The following is a 20754-nucleotide window of genomic DNA, read 5'->3' as shown; positions in this document are numbered from 1 at the left end:
TTCGGAAGACCCTTATGGTGGATCTTTAGAAGTAGAGCCGTATCAACATCAATGGCAACTTCGGAAGAAGGAAAGTGACGGCAGCTACTGCTGCATGGGGAGGAGAAGTATCAATTGGTTCCAGTGGACAGAATCCAAACACCAGCAAGCTCATGGGCTATGTTGAAATTCACTACTTCAGAGATTCAAAGGATCCCAAGAACTCAACCCCTATGAATCCCTAATGGCGATGAAGCAAACTGGGTCAGTGGTAGATTTCCGTCGTCAATTTGAAGCAGTAGCAGCTCTGTGGTAGGAGAGAAAGAGAGATCCTACAAGCTGCGTTTATAAATGGGCTAAAAAACAGAAATTAGAGCTGAGGTTAGGTTGGCCCAACCAAACTCTTTAATTCAGTATATTGAACTGGCCCAAAGAAATGAAGAAAAAAACCAAGCCTTAGAAGAGGCCCAAGTGGGGGTAAACGGGTTTCACGACACATGGGCCTGGGTTTTTCATATGGATCCAGGAGTTAAACCCATTTTGATAACCATAACCGACCCAGTTCAATATTAGCCCAAAATTTCCAATTCGACAGTTTCGACAGAATCCCTAAAAGCTAACCCAAATACTTTCTCCCATGTACTCAACGGCCACTGGAATCTTCCATGCAAGGGTCGAGCGCGAACTCTTACCCACGCGAAACAACGACAACGAGCTCCAGGCCATTCGAACGACACGGGTTTTCACGACGAGACTTACCTTTTCTTCGGATGACAGATGCGAGATCCAGAAGAAGCGAGAGAAGGAATATGTTAAGTGTGATGGGAAATACTCGATTGGGCACAAATGTGGGGAGAACAATTTCAAATCCTCGATTGATGAAAAAGAAAAGAAAAAGACCCAGATCCAAGTGTGGGGAGGAGATTATCGAAACTGAAAACGAGAAACCACAGGAGAATGTAGAGCTTTCGCTGAGTTCAGTGGTGGGGATTCAAGGCCCGAAGACAATGAAACTCAAAGGAAGAATCCAAGGTAAGGAATGGATTGTGTTGATTGATAGTGGGGCTTCCCACCCAATTTTATTAGCTCAAAAGTGGTTGAACATGGGAATACCAGTGGTGAGGACTCAATCCTTCGGAGTCGGAGTTGGTGATAGATACAGGTGGAGATGTGAAGGGGAGTGTAGGGAGTGTGCTGGAGTTACAAGGGGTGAATATATCCAGAATTTTTTCCCGTTCGATATGAGCAGGCAGACGTGGTACTGGGTATGTGCTGGCTTGAGACCTTGGGCGAAACCATTACGTATTGCCGGAAAAAAATTATGAAGTTTACAATGGGACACAAAACAGTCTATCAATCTAGGGATCCTCTCTACCAAGACATTGGTTTCCCTCAAGGCAATGAATTAAGACACTACAAAGCGAAGGGCAGGGTGTTTGATCGAATTTGGGCAGCTAAGACTCAGTCTGCAAAGCGGGAGTAGCGATGACAGACTGCTGCAAGTCTTGGGCAAGTTAGCCAAGTCTTCGAACCACTCTCCGGTTACCCACGCAGGTCCAGAGACCACGCCATTCAGCTAATCCCGGGACACAACCACCAAACCTCAGAAGAACTACGGTACCCTTATTACCAGAAAAATGAGAATCGCGTTTTGTCAAGGAGATGTTGGCTTCGGGAATTATAAAACCAAGCATCAGTCCGTTTTCAGTGTGTTTATTGGTGAAAAAGAGGATGGAGGGTGGCATTCTGTGTGAACCCGGGCAGTTATAATAAAGGGACATCCCGGATAAATTTCCTATTCCAGACTATGAGGAATTGTTTGATGAGTTAGAGGGGGGCAAACATGGTTTTTTGAAAAACTTGATTTTGACAAATCGATTAATCATTGCAGGGAATTAGATGTGCGGGCCACAAACCCAATCGTCAATTTATATCCCCTTTCTTTTCTCATCTTCATCCTCTTTCTTCCTTTCTTCGCTCTTGTTTCTCCTACCTATGCAGCATCAGAGATTCACACAATTTGGCATTAAAATCCCACAAGTACTATTTTGGCTCCAAATTTCCCGTCTAAATGCCACATAATTGCCATACTACCAAAGTCCTTTCTTTATAAATAATAGAACTTGTACTCACACACGTGTGTGGAGGGAAAGGAAGAGAAACACATACAGAAAAGCATAGTGTGTTCTTAATCCATATTTAATTCCTAAGAAACCTAGAAACACTCTATCCACAATAAAAATAAAATTAAGTTAAGCTGCAACACAACAACAAAAACAATAGAATGGTTGTAAACATAATGACAAATAACACAATGCAGAACAAATTCCATTTCCCCACCTTAGTCAATAAATAATCACCACAAGGAAAGAACAAGAAGAAACAAAGTAGAAGTCAGATATATTGAACAACTAGGAACTGACCTGTTGTATCATTAACAAACAGCAACAGGATATGGAATTAAAGGATGCAGAAATAATTTACCAGTGTTTATCTAGCGCAATTAACATTACAGACATGTCCTCTCACCTTCTTATCAAGTGATATTGCCTTGCTGCAGTCTTCTTCTGCTTGTTGAAAGCTGTATAAAAAAAGAAGAAACAAAAGGGAAGATGATCATACTGTCATTTGGCAGAGCAGGTCCCTGTAGTTGAAAAATTGCAATAGATCTATGAAAATAATTTCAACATTTTAGAAAATTATCATACCATCCTAGTTCTAAGTAAGCTGCCGCCCGGTTGCAATAGTAAGTTGCATTTGTCCCATTGATTTTAATAGCTTCACTGTAGTAACTCACAGCCTTATTCCACTGCCTTCCCTTGAATGCGGCATTTCCCTGTACCAAATTTCTCAGCAATCAGTAAGAACAATGACCAAAAACGAATATAATGAGGCATTTCCATTCATCTTACATGAATGAGTATATTTTTGATAGAATAGACAAAAAATCAAAAGAATAATAACCAAATGATTGGACAAAAACTAACTATAAGCTGATGTCTAATAAGCAGCACCTTTTCTATAGCCTGATCTAAAGTCCAGAAAGACAGATGATAAGCATTCGTGAAGGTTCCCATGAATACAACTGTTAGTTAAATAAAATATATACTAATATGTCAAGAAGAATAGAGCAAAAAACTAATAGTATCTATATCATAGCTATTTGAACCAAGTCATATATCAAACCAGCTTGACACTCTTTCACATCCCAAAAATCACTCATTATTGAGTCTGTGCCAAATTTCAAAGCAATTTTCTTTCAATGTATAAAATCAACAGGGCCATGAGAAAGCTGATCTCCAGTTTATTGCAAAGTCTAGTCGTGACAATAAGCATCATTTAGCTGTTGCAATCCACTATGAAAGAATGCCCATGACAACATTGTATAGCAGTGATGCAAATCTATTGTCTTATCTCAATTGAGAAAAAATGGAACTAGTCTTATTTCAAACAAAATATGTTCAAGATGTATTGTCTGAATCAAGGATATTGGGTTGCAAACCTGCTGAGATACCAATGGACCCATATTTGAATCAAGATGATGAATAAGTCGCAAATATGATGACAAGAAGAGCAATAGAAGTCTCAAGGGAAAGCTTACTTATTTGACTGAAACTAGACTGGATATCTCTTATACAGTTAGAGCATTAGTCAATATATGCAAAATCATAAGCAAACTTGCAGGGCTGAATGCAGAATTCTGAGATATCTCAAACAAACATTTGGAGCAGGAATTCATTAGAAATTTGGTCATATTGTGTGTTATTGTGATGCTGATTGGGTAGATTCCAAAGCTTACAAAGCCTCTATGAGTGGCTACTGTACATTTCCTGGTGGCAACTTGGTGACTTGGGGGAGTAACAAACAAAATGGTGCATCAACTTAAGAAGCATACTGTGTGTTCATGGCTCACACTACCTATAAACTAAAGTGACTGTATAATATATTAATGGAGTTGAGAATTGACGTTAAAAATGCCTTCTGTTACGTACAATGACACCCAAACAACAATTGGTATAGTTAGTAATCCAGTGTTCCTTGAACACACTAAACACATGAAAGTAGATCGACACATTTCCTGAGGTTATTATAGCAAATGGCAGGAAAAGTTGTTACGCCTTACATCAAATCAGACAATCAAGTTAGGGACATTTTCATGAACATTTTGCATAAGGGGATATTTTTTCATATTTGTTCCAAAACTACGCATTGAGAATATCCATGCCCCATTAACATGTAAAAAGAGAGAGAAAGACCCTCAAAGTTGTATAATGATTCAATAAATGGAAACAGAAGTAGAACTAGCATAACAACAATCAGCTAAATGACACTTGAGCTGTGTCTATTTAACAAGTAAATAAAAGTTGTCTATCACTTTGTTAGAAATTGAATTTGTCCCACATCGCCCCAATAGTGGGCTGTTATGGTGTATATAAGTGATTGAGCTCCCTCCTCCCTTGAGCTAGTTTTTGAGAGTGAGTTCTACCCAAGCCCACTTTATCATAGTATTAGAGCCACATTTGTTTCTCTCCCCTCTTTGGTTGGGGCAATGATGGGTTTGGAACCCCGGTCTTGCACGCCGAGCATGAGGGAGGGTGCTAGAAGTTGAATTTGTCCCATATCGCCCCAATAGTGGGCTGTTATGATGTGTATAAGTGATTGGGCTCCCTTCTCCCTTGAGCTAGCTTTTGGGAGTGAGTTCTACCCAAGCCAACTTTATCACACTTACGAAGTATTATCAATTCCAAAGAACATGTGGCATTCACAAGGATCCAAAGCCTTATTAAGAACAAGCAAATCCACAACATGTTTGCAAAAGCAAACATTTGATGTTTGTAATTGAGAATCTGTAGCAATAGAAATAATATTTTCCATGGTAGTAGTGTTTCAATTATTTAAGTTAGCTTTCTAACAAGTTCAACCTCTTCTAACATGGCAAGCATTAATATTTGGAAGATCTACAATTCATGCCTCATAATATGTAATAAGTATCATATCTCAACATCTATGAATTTCTGGATGAGTACATTAGTGGATGAAGCACAATGTGAAGATATGTAATAATTCATAACTTAAAATAACAATGCAAGAGGCTGGGAAGTGGAAGCTCAAAGGACCAGAGCATGCAATTTAGTGCAGAGCCTTACACGAGAATGGTTGAAGAACAATTCAAAGAGAATGAGAGAGACAGAAGTGGACAACCAATTAAAATTTATATCCATCTAGGCAGATGATAAATTAAAGAGGATAGTTTTCGAAGTAATGAAATAGGATACCATTCTACTTAACAAGTAAAACTTTACTGAAGAACATTCAATTATACGTGAAATTGAACTCATTAAACAATAAAAACTTTGATAATAAATAAACTTATCATTTGCAAAGGAGGCCACTCAAAGGTAATACGAAAGTAAATGCTCCAACTAACAATGAAAAAGGGGCAAACTCGTGAACTGATGCATGATATGATGGAAAATAGTAGTAGCACATGAAAATTGGACAATGGTACACATTGTTAATATAAAGGACATGTACACCAAAACGTTTTCTATCAATGAAGCATTAGTGTTTACAGTAACATAATGAGATGAACCTACCTTTTCTTTCAAGAACTCAGAAGCATCCATGTTACCATTCGTGTCTGGCAAAGGCACTGAATTAGATGCAATGTTGGCTTGCTCTTGAAGGGAATCGTACATATCCAAGACCGTATCCAGAAGAAATTTATCAGCTCCATGGTACGAGATAAATGAAATAGAGATTGGATGCTGATCATGCTTTCCTAATGGAATGGCAACCTGGTAATAGCAGGGTCAAATTAAATACAACCAGAACATAGACAATAAGACAAGGGCATAGAAATTATACTAATGAAAGTTGCAGCATAGTGATGAAGAGTTCACCTGACAACAACCAGACATACTTGCAATACTTGATAGCACGCATGCTCTACTATGAAACTCAGTAGAATACCCTTTCTTTGTATTAAGCTTTAATGGATGATCTGCAACTGCGGGAATCACTAATATTCCATCATCCTAGAATAAAAAAAAATAAGATAATGAGATGGTGAAATGTATGACCGAAGCAACACACTTCAATCTAGTAAGATAGCTTTCTTTATGTCGCTCATCACAATGATGTAACGAGCCCCTAAGATATAACAAGTCAGCTTATTAACATTCTAAACATCCTCAATTTTTACCAAATCAGAAGTGAGATGCTGTAAAACTGTCCATAAGAAAAATAACAGGGGCCTTCCAGAAAATAAAGAAGAGGGATATTTTGTCTCCTTTTTCCATTTTGGATAAGGTTACGAGGTAAAGATCATTTTGTTAACCAACAAACAGGTGCTATCAACAAAACAAAGCAAGTTCAACTTCTGGCAGGAACAAAAATGAACTTGCCTAGCCAAATGGAACAAGTTCAAGAAATCTGTTTTCTGATAGATAAAAAACCTCCAAACACCTAAGCCAGCAAATGACCTGATGCAAAAACTTTTTTCTCAATAATCCAACTCGGCTACATATACATTCTGTAAAGTAGAAACTAAACTAATCATTTCCTTCACTAGATCAAACTACAAACTAGTCAATGAAAAACTTCACATTGGGGAACTAAATGATAGAAACGAGAAAGAAAGACAAATATACTACCCAAGCAGGTCAACAAAAGATAAATATGAACCAGAAGAATGCAAAAGGGAGGGGCTTCTAAAATATCATCAATTAACACATCATAACACAACCATACAAAACATGAATCCAACAAGTCAAGAGATGATAAGGTGGCATCCTTTATTGTTACTCTGTTTATGTTCTTAAAAAAAGAATTCACAAATGTGAATAAGAAATTTGAATTAGGAATGTTAGGATNCGGTTGAAGAAGATGATAATATCCACGCAGGATCTCCACTAAGATTTGAATGTTTGGAGCTTACTTGCAAGGCTGGTTCTAGTGATAACCAAATTAACGAAATCGACTGCCAGGATAAGATGCCTTCACCAGATACTGAAGCCCTCAAACATCACATAGACTTGACTATTGATGACATATGTGGGGCTACTCTCCAAACTTTTATTGTAGGCCGTAGGTTTAGTGATGAAAAGGGGATAAATCTTGGAAATAGCATCTCTCTCTTAAGAGAACCCCATAATCTTAAGGATCCCTATGCTATCAAGGTTCATATTTATTTGTCTGTGCATATGAATTTGTTTCTTAAATATGTATATATTCATTCTAAAGGTACTGCTTTTCCTTTCGGGGCAGGTTCTTTCTGCAGGTTCTGGATGCTGTAAAGTTCTTGGTTATCTTCCTCGAGAGTTATCTCAATATTTGTCTCCTCTAATTGAGAAGTCCTGCCTGAGTTTTGAGGTGATACAACTCCTGAGTAGGAAAGACTCATATTAGCTAACTTTGTAAGAATTTTGTTTTTCTGTTTATTCTAATTTGTATGTAAGCATGTCTTTTGTAAAAATGAGGAAAATATTTCTGCGGTAACAGAAGAGACAGGTTTCTTTGTCATTTGTGCAGTTAACTTCCATTCTAGCCAAGTGTGATTTAATCTATTGGGCGGAAATGTTGTGGAAAAGTAAAGAGGATTCCTTGTTTAACCTTGCTGGGTTTTTATTCCTGTTTTCAAGGACTATTAAAGAGAAATAGAGCCTACATATACTCCTCAAATCATTACTTCTGAAAAAATCAAATCAGACAAAAGTCTAGTATTTGCACTCAGTCTTCAAAAGATATAAGCACTATGCAAAAATTTTCAATGACATACGAATAAACTGTTGCATGATTTTACTGTACAATTATCTTATTTTCTACAAGTTCTAAACCTATTTGTACAAAAGAATGCTTAGTTGCAATAACCAGAATATACTTGAAACTTATAAAAGCCTAATGTTTAGATGGAACTGATAGACTTTGTATTTGGATGTTTTGGTGATCTTCATGAACTACTGTTTTAACTGTTAAGTACACAGACACATGACTAAGCTTACCATTTTTGTAGATCATTTCCAGAATATGTCTGCATGCAATCACACATGTGATTTTAGTTCTAAATGACAGTTACATAAATTCCTTTGCAAGTTTATTATATTTTTCTAACTTTGCTGCGAATTCTGCACCAAATATGTAAGCTAATTTGCAGCACTAATCTAGTGTAAATAAATACTTGTAAAACAAAATTAGGTATTTTAAAACTGTTAATTGAATAGTGTTAAATAGTTAGGTACTTCGTTGTTTAAGGAAAATTGTCATCAATGTCTTTAGTGGTTAGTTAAACTGGCTCCTGTTACATTTGAGAACTACAGGCGACCTTCTTGACCTTATATGTTTGATTGTACCTGTATTTTACTTTCAATTGTATCTGCTTCAATCCTTTGACTGTAGTTTTTTGGATATTCTGATGCCAAATAATTGCAGTTTGAATTGTGTATTGGAGCTGGGAAAATTATCATTCTTTACTTAGCAGTGAAATACACTATGATTGCAGGGTTATGTGACTTCAGCACCCAAACATTCTCTTGATGTTGTTCCAATTAAGATTACATGTCACAAGATTATATCAGATTGTGAAATAGATGATGATATTGAATTTTCCAAATGTCTGTGGAAAAGGGTTCTACATGTGGTTGAATCTGCAAAGAAATATCCAACGAGTACAATAAAGTATCAGCATAACTTCAATCTGTTAATACAAGAAGTACTAAGAAGTAATTCTCACCTTTTCACCGATAATGAGAGAGTTTTCATGGGTATTGATCCAGCACTAGCTTTCATTCTTTCTTCTGTCGGCATATATTTTCAGTTGGATTGTGATATTTATCTCCATTTTTTATTGTCAGAATCATTCTCCACACTGTCTGTGGATAGTCAGAGGCTTTTCATTCGGCTTTATACACGGAAAGGTCTTTTCACTACGAGATTACGTTTTTACTGTACTTTGGTGTTAGCTTTACTCATCTGCTCATTTATCTTATATATTATGTTACTCTTCCACAAACTTATGTGTTGCCTAAATTTATTTCTGTAATCTGGAGATAGAAATTGCCTAAGCTCATAGACTGGTTCAGTTTTATGTTAAGTCACAGAAACCAGTAACAACAGCCAAATAATTAAAAGTTTTTGGGACGTTGTTCACTCTGTTGATTTGTACTTATGCTATGGTTTTTGCAAAACATAGTACTGATGTAGGACTGATTCTACACAAAATCAAAGCTAGGAAGAAAGGAAGGAGAGTTGATGAGAAAATAAGAGGAGAACATGAGAAACAAAGAGAAAGGGGGAGAAACCAATAAGACACTTTGTGTAGGCCAAGTCCTAACCCTAGTCTTACTCGTATAAGAAAATAACACAAATCTAGTTAGAAAAATAAGTATTATTTAATAAGACATGAATACCCTAATTCTTAAAAGTAAAAATATTTTCTGACATAACAACTAAAGTTAATATTTTGATACAATTAAGTATTGCACAAGATTGCTTCCTAGTGTAGCCTGCCATTATTCATGACCTTCCATTTAGAATTTTGCTAATTAGCTTATTTAACAAATACTATTTTGTGTCATTTACATCTTAGATGACAGCAAATTTGCTGCTAAGATTTTCAAACAAATGTATGCTAAAGTGATACTTGTCATATTTTTCGTTTCAGATCTGTAATAATCTTTGCAGATTGCAAATTGAGGACTTACCGGTAACTTTATTAAAATTTGGGATAGTGCACATGGCATTTCATTGATACTTGGATAGTTTATTGTTTTGTTTTACATTCTGATGCTATAGTAATACAGTGTACGGATATGTATTTGCCAAGATAAGCTGAGTGTAATCTTAGGCTTTTCTTGGGTGACTTCTCTTTTAGGGCCATGGTTCCGATTGGCAAGTATTTCTTATCGTGAAGTGTTGGATTCTCAAGAAGCAGTTAAGGAGCTCTGTGGTAATTGAGTACTATTAGTTATATTTTCAAATTCAAAGGTAATGGGTTCTCTAAAGAAAACTTGTATTTGTTGTCAAATTGCAGCTAATGGCTATATATGCTGCTTTGAAGACAAAAATGAACTACATGATGACATGAAGGAGATTTGCAATTTGCTCACTATCTCTGAGCTGCGTGAAATTTTGTCTGTGCTTAAAAAGGTTTGGTTTTGCTGTTATTAGTAAGTGATTTTATTTCCAGAAATGTTAATTCTTTTACTTTTTGTAATCTTCACATCTGTATTCATAAGGGAAGATAAAAACAGAAATGATAAAACATAATGATCAAGGGTAGAAATATGTATATAATGATAAACTATGATGATCAATGGGAGAAACTGAGTTTTTGTATATTATGTAATATTTTAAATAATGCAGGGGGTGGATGTAGTGAGGTAGATCAAGGCTGTGAATTGCCATGCATGGGTTCTATCCTGTCTTTCAGCTAAAGCCCATAACTAATGAATAGTTATAACTAAAAAAGCATATAGTTCATCTAGATTAAAAAGCAAAATAAAGTGACCAGTCTCTATCGGTTTGGTAGTTTTCTTGCCCACTCTGACAAGGAAGGTTTTGTTGTGAAACAATACTGGAGGTTTTTGCTTCTTTTCCGAACCAAGGCGTTCGGCAATTATTATGCCAACTTGAGGGGAAGAGGCAAATGAAATTTTAAACTCTGTTTTTCAGTTGGTAATTTCCATTGAAGACCTCAATAGTCCAGGTGCTGCCAAAGTGAGTATTTTGGTAGAGTTAGTACATGTCATTTACAACCTCCATTTTTTTTCCCTGACCTCCCACCTCGTTGAATAGATAAGGAATAAAAGCATCCCATGTACCTAATGTTCCATCACCTTTTTTGATAGGTTTCAAGAGTGATTCTCAACATAACTAAAATACTTTTTAGTAGTAAACTTCTTGGTGTAATGGCTATATGATAGTTGTGTTGTTCTGTATTTCTTCATTAGTCTGCTGATGAGTCTATGCAATTTGCTTGTATTGAGGCTTCAGAATTGCATTCGTGGTTCAAGAAAGCAGGATCTTATTGCATTTCTTCTTCGTTCCTATGAAGATGGTTTATGGTATGAATGATTTACCATAGCAGATTGATCTGTCGTTTTGTAAGGTTTTTTATTGATTTTTGTCCCCTTTTCATTGAGCTTCTGTCTGTATAATGGACATCTAGTCCACTCTTGTACGTCGTTTTATATCTAATACATCAATTTATATTTCCTTTCAAAAAAATAATAATAATAATAAAAAAAAAAAAAAAAGATGATGAAGGTATACAGAGATTGAGTATTTTGTAAATTATCTTTTCCTTTGTTTCTAATATTGCAGCCCACTCCTACCAAACATGATTCTTGATAGAACAGGCATCTGCATTAGAATATCTTCAAAAGCTGAATCCCTTATCTGGCGTGCCGAGGTGCTTTTATGGCTTCCACATTTTCTGTACACTAGAGTATTTATGCAAATTTGTTGGTATGATTTACATCTAAATGTTCTCCATGAACTCTGTTGCTTGTGCAGAGGCTTTTTTTCCTCAATGGAGAGCAGGATCTGTCAGCTTTTCTGCTAGTTGATTTGGGGATAGTCAAATATCCAACTTACAACTGCATAATCTCTGAACAGATTTTCTCAAGTCTAAGTGATCTTCTTGCTTATGAAGAGGTTATAATTTATTTGTAAGTGGGAAATATTGAGATATTGTTGACACTGTGTTTCTTTTGACGAGATAATTGATTATGCATTGCAGGCCATTGAACTAGCGCAAATAATGGATCAATCTCTTGACAAAAACAATGTTGAATTGGTGTTAAGATGCCTTATGATAGCTGACTCCTGTATGTCTGGCACTTATTCAGAAGCAATTCAATCTCCAACTTCTGAATTAGCAAGTACATTTCATTCTTGCTTTTCAGCATCATGGGTGTACTCGAAAGTGATCTTGTTAGGAATTTCCTTTCTTGAACGTGAGCGTCGGTATGGTACTTTACAAGTACTGATTATAGCATATATCTACCCCTTTGTCTTTGTATCTTCTCTTATCATAATCATTGCTTATTGCTGTACTTCCCCATTTTTATTGGTCTGCTTCATAGCCTTCATGAATCTTTTCCTAGTAAACTATTGTCCTCAAGTAATGCTGGCTCTGGTATTTCAGCATATACACAATTTTTATGTATTGAAAGACTAATTTGTACTACTTATGTAATTGCACACTCCTTATATTGGGTGTATGTAGTTACCCACATATAGGAATCTCTTTAAAGTTAAGGACAATATAGTAATGTTTGTTTACTTCTTCTAAGTCATTTTCTGTTCTCTTGGATAAACTCACTGATAGAGAACTAGAAGGAGAAATAGGGATTAGAGAGTATAGAGGACAGATTACGGAGAACAACAAGAAAGGGGAGAAAACTAAAAGAATTGAGAGAGAGAGATAATCAATAGGGATAGAACTAATAATCAATTTTATTCATAAACCAAGTACGTCAACAATAATGAAATAAGTCTTTATTTTATAGGCTTAAGAAATCAAATCCTAATCAAAATATACTCTAATCCTAATAGAATAATGAAAAGATAATGCTAATCTAGTAGAATAAGGAAATAAATTCTAAAATAACTTGGACATGATTACCATAAAATATGAAAATATAGGGTAAATATTCATTGCATTTACTCCTATGTGTCCTCCATCACTCACTTCCTACATGCTCCTTTGGTTGTCTACTTTGTACATGGTCTTGGCCTAATTAATCAAGAAGCTGGCTCATGATCATCATGATTAATTGCTCATGTTTTCATATTAACTAGTATGAATATTTTTCCTAATATTCTTTACTTTATATTTAGCACCTGAATGTAGATATAGATTCTACATGAGTATAATCATTTTTCTTTATGTTGGTTAAACTTAATGGATATCACATGAGATGGTATTTTAGATGATAATAATCTCTGTTCTTAGTCACTGGATTCATGGTAGGGGACCTGTGTTCATATTGTAGTTAGGACAGTTGAAAAAGTTTTTGGTTTATTTGCCTCTAACTGGGAATATCATTAATGTATGTGAGCTGGACTCTCAATCCTTGGTCATTCTTAGCTGGACTCTCAATCCTTGGTCATTCTTAGGAAATTCTAGCTGTCATAGGGTGCCCATGCACAGTGTTCTTCATTGCCTTTTTCAATTCATAGCTGAAGTCTACACACTTGGAATGGATTCCTTTGATTGACTACTTCCTCTCAAATTGGTTAGCTTGTCTTATGCCTCCTGTTGATGGAGATGTCACCAGCTAAACACTATGAATATCCCCCTTAGATCATTCAGAAGATCTTTTTGCCTTGCTTTCCTGTGATAGATCACTGTTCTTTACTGTTCTTTTAAGTTTTCTTGTTAAAACATCCATTCTCCAAATTCTACTTCCAAGTTTCGTCTCATTTCCACCCTGTTGGAAAGGATTTTCTTCCTCTCTCTCTCATTTTCACTTGATGATGTTTCGGTTTTGCATGAACTTCCTAAAAGTACTTTCTAACATTAATCAGGAATAAACCTTGTATTATTTTTTTTCCTCAATTATGTTTTTTTATTTATTTTTATGTAATTTTTATGTAATGTATTGGTGTTATTAAAGATGATGTGCTTTGCCATCAATGACCTGATTGATTTGTATGGAAATAATTGAACATAGTGGTAATTTCATGATAGTTGGATCCTTTAGATTGCGTGCAATCAATTTGTAAATTTTACAGTCCTCTTCAACATGCTTGACACCTCTGCTACTTCTCAGAAAAGAACCCTGTATTTACATGAATTAGCTGTTGGAGGATAAGTCACATGCTTAGTATGTTAGGGAAAAGTTGTTTGTTGTATTTTATACAATTAGCTGACATCTGTGACTACCAAAAGTATCCCATTTCTCTGTTTCAGGTATCATGATGCTGTAAATTTACTGAAACGTTCGCTTCATCATTTCACTTGTGATGGGAGAAGAGGATATTGGACACTGAGGTTGTCAGTTGATTTGGAGCATCTGGGCTGTCCCAATGAGAGTCTGTCAGTTGCTGAAGATGGGTTACTGGATCCATGGGTCCGTGCTGGTTCAAGAATGGCCCTACAAAGGAGGGTTCTTCGCTTGGGAAAACCACCAAGGCGGTGGAAAACCCCTAGCTTTTCAGAATCCATTGAAAGGAAGATCCCGGAGGTAAGTGATTAATATGTTTCTTAGAGATTTTGACAGTGAGGTGCTTCTTAAACTTTGATGCAAAATATTGTTATTGATAAATAATTTGCAATTAAGTTGTAGCTGAGTTAATACTGTTTTATAATTTTGTCTTCTTTTTTGGAAATTTAATTAGGTCCATATTCAAGGGAGACCGCTAAATTGTGAATTGGGTACGAAAAGCAGGTTTTATGGAGAAGATGGGGAACAATGTGGAGTGGAGCAGCTTGCTTTGCAACATTATGCTGGGGAAGGCGGTGGATGGCAGGGTGTTCATACAGAGAGTGGAATTTGGTTGACTATATTTGGGCTTCTCATGTGGGATATTTTGTTTTTTGATGTACCTGATGTTTTTCGCACCAAGTTTCAGGTATCTACATAAGCTTTTCAGTTCTCATATCTCAACACACAGACATAAAAACACAAAAACAAAGATACATGTTATGTTACTTGCTTACACAGTGATGTTTCAGCGCGAAGTTACCATAGTTTTTAATTCTTTCTGTTTTTGGGTAAGAAACTATTAAAGATGTATTAATAAGAGGTATCAAGCGATTAAGTGAACAAGGAAGATAACTTTACTTTTCTTTTTTTTGTGTTTGGTGCATGGGAGAAAACATGGGAAAGGATAATTTGTTTGATTTGTAATCCTTATCCCATGATTTGCCTTTTACAAGTTAGAAAACTTACCCTGGACCTGCCAATTAGTTCTATATACATGGGAGTTGCATGTCAGCGTCATCATTGGGAGATTATTTGAAGTTTCATGTGCTTGCCTTCATGAAACTTCTCTCTTACCTAATAGAAGAAACCCTAAAATCATCGCATTCACTTTTGCCAACTCCACACTCATTGCTGCCTCCCTTACTAACACCTGCCGTGAGACTGCTGGCTGTTTTTACTGCCTTACATGTCTTTTTATGAAGATTCAAATTTCAAACTTGCTTATGAATATTGGTTATTACGGTTAAATTCCTCTCAGTTTCAGTATTGAGTTTTCTCAGATTCTAAACACCTTTGTCATTTTTCAAATAACTGCCAATTGAGATTGAGAAAAGGAAAAATTCCATTGTTGCAGACTGCTCCCTTGGATTTGGATACTGATAGCTTTTATCTGGTAAGAAAGAACCTTATAGAATCTCAGCTACAAAAAGTTCACGATGGTATGGCTGAGGAGATCCTCATCACATCATGGGAATCACATGTGGGAACAGCTTGCAGAGGAGTTAACTGGGACCGACATTCCCTCTCCGAGCTTCGGGCAGCAGTTACCTGCATTGGTGGCTCTTGTTTGGCCTCATTGTGCCGACATCTCGCTGAAGATTACCGGAGTTGGTCAAGTGGAATGCCTGATTTGTTGCTATGGCGTTTCCATGGGGAATACAGAGGTGAAGCCAAGCTTGTTGAAGTTAAAGGCCCCAGGGATCGACTCTCCGAACAGCAGAGAGCGTGGCTACTTCTGTTAATGGATTGTGGGTTCAATGTCGAGGTTTGTAAAGTGAGTGCCACGCCAATATCTACATGAAGTCGTGTTTCTTTGTTGTGATTGCTCGGAAGAGACTTAAAGAACATTGAGTTTTACAAGGATGGAAGTTTGTTCTGCCATTTGTTTGAGTCCGTGTGAAGTTTGACATCCAGTCGCTGGAAATTTGAAGATTGTCGGAAATCTCTAGCTAATTTTCTTCCATTTCATTTTCTTAATTTACATCCTACGGCAGATGTCATGCTCTGTCTCTATGATTCATTACCTGAGTCAGAGATCTATACTTTAAATATAGAACTTTTTACACCTTTTTCTAGTATTAGACAAGTAGTAATTTCTTTTATAGCAGATATGGTGTCATATAGTCAAGCCGAGAGCCTAATTTGGATTTATTGTCTCCTGATATTTAGATGTAAATCTGTAATAACACAATTCGCTTTGATCTGTAGCAGAATGGAGCTGTAATGTATAATTTACTTATTTAAGGTTCAACTTTCTTGATAGTATTTGTTTTCTACATGATCTGTAGGTTTTGTCTCATTTCTTTATTTTGGTCTTTGGGAGGTAAGATGCGACTGGATTGGACTTTTAGGATAGGATTTGATTGGATTATAATAGTGTTGTATTATGTTTGGAGAAGTATGAGACTAGATAAGAACATTTATATCAAAAAATTTAATTACAAATATAAATATAATTTGACATTTATTTTTAAATTATTAAATATCTACATTATAAGTTAAAATTAAAATTTTATTTTGTAATGGTATCTTAATTTAATAGTAATTATCTTGAAATATTTATATAATTTTATTAATTATAATAAATTTGAATGAGAAATACTTTAATCATTAACCTATAAATTTTTTATGGGTGTTTTAAAATTTTAAATAATTATTTTTATAAAAAAAATAAAGAAATGTGTTATTACTCCATATAAACGTTTCTAATTTTAGATAATAAAATCAAATTAAGAATAACCTAATCAAATAAAATTACATATTCAAAATATTAACTAAAACATTTTAATATTATATTATTATTTTTGAATCATATAAATTATTTGATAAGATATTAAAACATTGTGGCTGATTCTAAAACAGAAGTTGAGTATATAGCATTATCAGATGCAGCTAAAGAGGTGATTTGGATCAAGAAGTTCATTTTAAAACTTTAAGTGGTTCTAAGCATTGTTGATACAGTAGAACTTTATTGTGACAACAATGGTGCCATAGCTCAGGCTAAGAAACCACGATCTCACCAGCGATGCAAACATATACTCAAAAGATACCATCTAATCAGAGAAATTATTCAGAGGTAATGTGCAAATTTGCAAAATACCTACTAATGACAATGTAGTAGAACTACTGATGAAAGCTTTGTCACAACAAAAGCATAATAAGCACTTAGAATCATTTAATATTAAATACATGAATGATTGACTATAGTACAAGTGGGAGATTGTTAGGGTAAGTGCACTAGAGCTAATAATAGTAGACTCTTGTAATATTATATTGAATATCAATAAAGGCATCAATTTATATACCATCTTATTTTTTTATGCAATGATATATATCATTAGAATAGTTGAACCATGACAAAGGAATCAAGTATTTCAAATTTTGATTGTGAGGAACCTATGATCACATATGGTGGCTATTCTAGAAATGTCTGTAGCCTCAGTATTAATATGACCAAAGACATAGATAATACGGTAAGACTATTATAGTGTTAAACGACCCTACCGAAAGGTAGTGACAGTTCTCACATGTTAAGGTTGTTAGGTGACAACCTGGTGCAATGTATGAGTGTCTGTTGTTTATAAGTCCACTAGACTAATCCACTAGAGGATTCTATATCGATGGTAAGCCCAGTGTTTATAAAATATATCCTCTAACGGATAATGGTGCATGTCATCCTTAGACTTGAGATCACCAAAGCGTCGTATGTAAATATTGGTGTAATTTGACACTAGCCTAACATAGTCCTATTTAGGGCTATCAGTACGGTAGTGGTTGCATTGAGAAGTACACTTAGCTATGGTGGATCAATAAAAAATTCATCACTCCTTGGTACAAGATAAATTATCTCATTGAGCTATTTGGTTAATAGCAACGATTGCAAATCTGTGACTACATTGGAAATGAGTTACTCAAATCCAATTTTATTTTGTCATTGATTCAATAACCGAATGCAATCGTATCAAGGAAATTTGATTGAAGTTTACACTACTTCTGCACTTCAAGCCTTGATGAGATGAATGATGATAAAGGGATTTGAATTGCATAGTAATCATACTATTGACAGATAGTGATTTTGCAGAATCTTTATTTGTTGGGTAACCATGATGCTTTGCTAGAGGCCAATTTTGGTTGGTGTACGGAGAGCTAATTAGTTGATACTAAGTTACAATTTCGATCACTGCCAACATAATAAAGAACCTACAGGTCACACACACTAAAGGCAGATGAAGGAGAATAATAAAAGAAGAGTAATTTTGTCTTTTAGATGAAATTGGTATTTTGGTAATTTTGCTAAGCGATTGAATTCATTGAGGTTGTTGCCTACATTGAATATTTATATTGAAATAGTTTTAGCAAAATTATAAAGAATGTTAATATTAATTTAAGACATTAAGATTTAATGTGGAATATATATTTATATATACACGAAAAGGAAATAAATAAAATTAATTATATTTATCCGTTATTCCAAATAGGAATAAGATTAATCCTATTCCAAGTTACGAATAGGATTCTCCTTTACTATATAAAGGAGAGCTTAGAACTAAAAATTAGTTCACTCATACAAACCCTAGCTGCCCATAAGCTTTTTGAGAGAGAAATTTTTTCCTCTCAAAGTTTTTTCTATCCCCATTGCAATTAAACAAGTCTAGTAACTTTTTAATTGTGATTATTTTAATCTTGCTTTTTTGTGGACTTAACTGGAGCGATTCTTCCTTGAATTGAATTGCGAAAAGTCTTCAAAACGAATCCGAAGGAGCCTCCAAAATCAGGTATAGGTTTAATCAACTTTAAATTAATCTCTGAGTTTATTGACTGTATACATCAATCTATGATCCAGGTTTTTGGGTTTTAGAATTTTTTTTTGTTTTTGTTATATTCCACACTTTAATCTATTTAAAACCTTACAACCACCACATTTTTTACCATCGTAGGTTTATTGTACTCGAGCATGGGACAATATGATGGTAGCTTGGCGAAAGAGAATTCATTTGTTCCTCTAAAAGATTGAGGGCATACTCTTTAGCTCTCTATGCTTTATTATACGATATACTTATCTTCAATTCCTCACAAACATCATCTTGAAGAGGCCTTGAACCAGAGTTCCGATCAACCCGTTAGAACTTACGTAGTGAATGTAGTGCTCCAACTCTAATAGAAGCATTACTATTGTTAGGGAGTAGTTGGTCGCTAGCAAAAGTATGAATAGAGACAAATTTTTTACTAGGGAGTAGTTGGTCGCTAGCAAAAGTATGAATAGAGACAAATTTTTTACTTAAAAATATGGAGTTGGTATCATCCTCATTGCTTGAGTTTGTCACTTGCAGTTGACAACATCCTTTCATATGGCCTCAAATCGGTCCTTGGTGGACTGAGACACTTGATACTCAAAGTTTTGTCATAATCCTAGCCGGCCCAATCTATCTTTTGTCTCTGGCTTTATATTGAAAACAAGCCCTACCCAAATATCACAATCTTCATTGTTAGACACATCTAAAGCAACTTCAGATGATCCTAAAATAGACACCACTAGTATGTTACCATTATAGAGGCCCATGACGAATGGTCTTAACTAGACCTGGACAAGGACCGGTCCCAACTGGGTCTGGGTCTAGGCCCGTTTGGGACTAGTCGGTCTCAGGCCCATGAGAAATTTCAGGGCTTGGACATGTCCCTAGGCCCATAGGACCGGTCCCATGGGCCTGGAAAATTTTGTTTCACCCCCCAACTTTTTTTTTTTTTTTTTATATTTAGGCGTTAAATAAAATTATGTAGGGGGGTTTATCTAATTTTTAGGGGCTTGGAAAATTTATTTGCACCCTCGGAGATTAGTCAATTTTGTAAAATATCAATTTAACCCTCAATATTTTTGTCAATTTCAAAATTATAGGAGGTTTTTGGATATTTTTTAGAGGATTTTTTTGAAAAATGCAAAGGGGTTTGGGCCCGGGCCTCTTGGAGGAGGGCTCGATCTAGGGACTGGTCCCTCCTCCATGGGCCTGGTCCCGGTTTGGGACTAGGCCTCGTAGGACCGGTTTTTTAGGCCGGTTTTTTGGGACTCGTCCCAAATGCCCAGGTCTAGTCTTAACTCTCGTGTCAATATTTTATGGTCGATGTGTCGGTGGATCGGAAGTCAAAACATGAATGTATGTTGGCTCTTCCTCTATGATAGGGATAGTTTGTATCAACTTCATCGTTCTAACACATTGATCATTCTCCATATGTTTTATCCTTGTATTCAAATCATCCATTTCTGGGACGTTTTCAAACTTTTATGCACTCTTGTTTACTTCTGAATGAAGATGTTGTGTATAACTAGGTACCACATGCTCTACAACCCCAACCACATCATTCCTTGGATTAACCCTTGCTTGATTTAGTATTGGATCATTTTGTTTATTTGATGGCCTAGTGTTCATGTGGTTGCTAGCAAAAACAGAGAATAGTGGTGCATCAATCAATGACACATGCAATGAAAGGTATCTCGTCGGCTCTTCCAATTGTGTGTCAATGAAGAATGCAAGATCATTGTTATCCTCAATTTGTATAGGATACTCTTCAGTGACTTGCATGTACTTCAAGGTCAAGGTTAAATTATATTGATTTCTGTCGATATATAGTTCTTCACATAACAACAATTGTTAAATTGTTAGGGTTATTGTTGAATAATATGCGGAATATAATACAAAAAAATTATTCAATTTAACCCATTAATCCCATGATCAAGATTGATATATGCAATCCGTTTATAAAATAAAACAACCGATACAAGGTTTGTTGTTATTACCTGCGTTTGGAGGCTCTTTCAGGTTTATTTGATTTACTTTTCGCTAGTCAG

The 20754-nt window shown here is 35.5% G+C and overlaps 2 protein-coding genes across 2 annotated transcripts; one reads left to right on the top strand and one right to left on the bottom strand.

Moving 5' to 3' along the window:
- Positions 1–2469: 2469 nt before the first annotated feature.
- On the bottom strand, positions 2470–6013 carry LOC116129565 (outer envelope protein 64, mitochondrial-like). Its single transcript, XM_031415286.1, has 4 exons — positions 5883–6013; positions 5577–5777; positions 2688–2815; positions 2470–2560 (listed from the first exon to the last, which is right to left on the bottom strand). Exons 1-4 carry the CDS (start codon positions 5898–5900, stop codon positions 2470–2472), a joined length of 438 nt encoding a protein of 145 aa, XP_031271146.1. The 5' UTR covers positions 5901–6013.
- An 850-nt stretch (positions 6014–6863) lies between these two features.
- On the top strand, positions 6864–16082 carry LOC116130035 (fanconi-associated nuclease 1 homolog). Its single transcript, XM_031415785.1, has 13 exons — positions 6864–7160; positions 7249–7353; positions 8480–8741; positions 8832–8894; positions 9851–9925; positions 10010–10125; positions 10972–11042; positions 11302–11389; positions 11494–11634; positions 11720–11946; positions 13898–14171; positions 14326–14559; positions 15268–16082. The coding sequence occupies exons 1-13, from the start codon at positions 6975–6977 to the stop codon at positions 15712–15714; spliced, it is 2289 nt and encodes a 762-aa protein (XP_031271645.1). The 5' UTR covers positions 6864–6974; the 3' UTR covers positions 15715–16082.
- The last annotated feature ends 4672 nt before the right edge of the window (positions 16083–20754 follow it).

This window comes from Pistacia vera, unplaced genomic scaffold (assembly GCF_008641045.1).
Source record: "Pistacia vera cultivar Batoury unplaced genomic scaffold, PisVer_v2 Contig106, whole genome shotgun sequence".
Lineage (NCBI taxonomy): Eukaryota > Viridiplantae > Streptophyta > Magnoliopsida > Sapindales > Anacardiaceae > Pistacia > Pistacia vera.
Note: the sequence above shows the minus strand (reverse complement) of the source record. Positions and strands in the feature narration are given on the sequence as shown.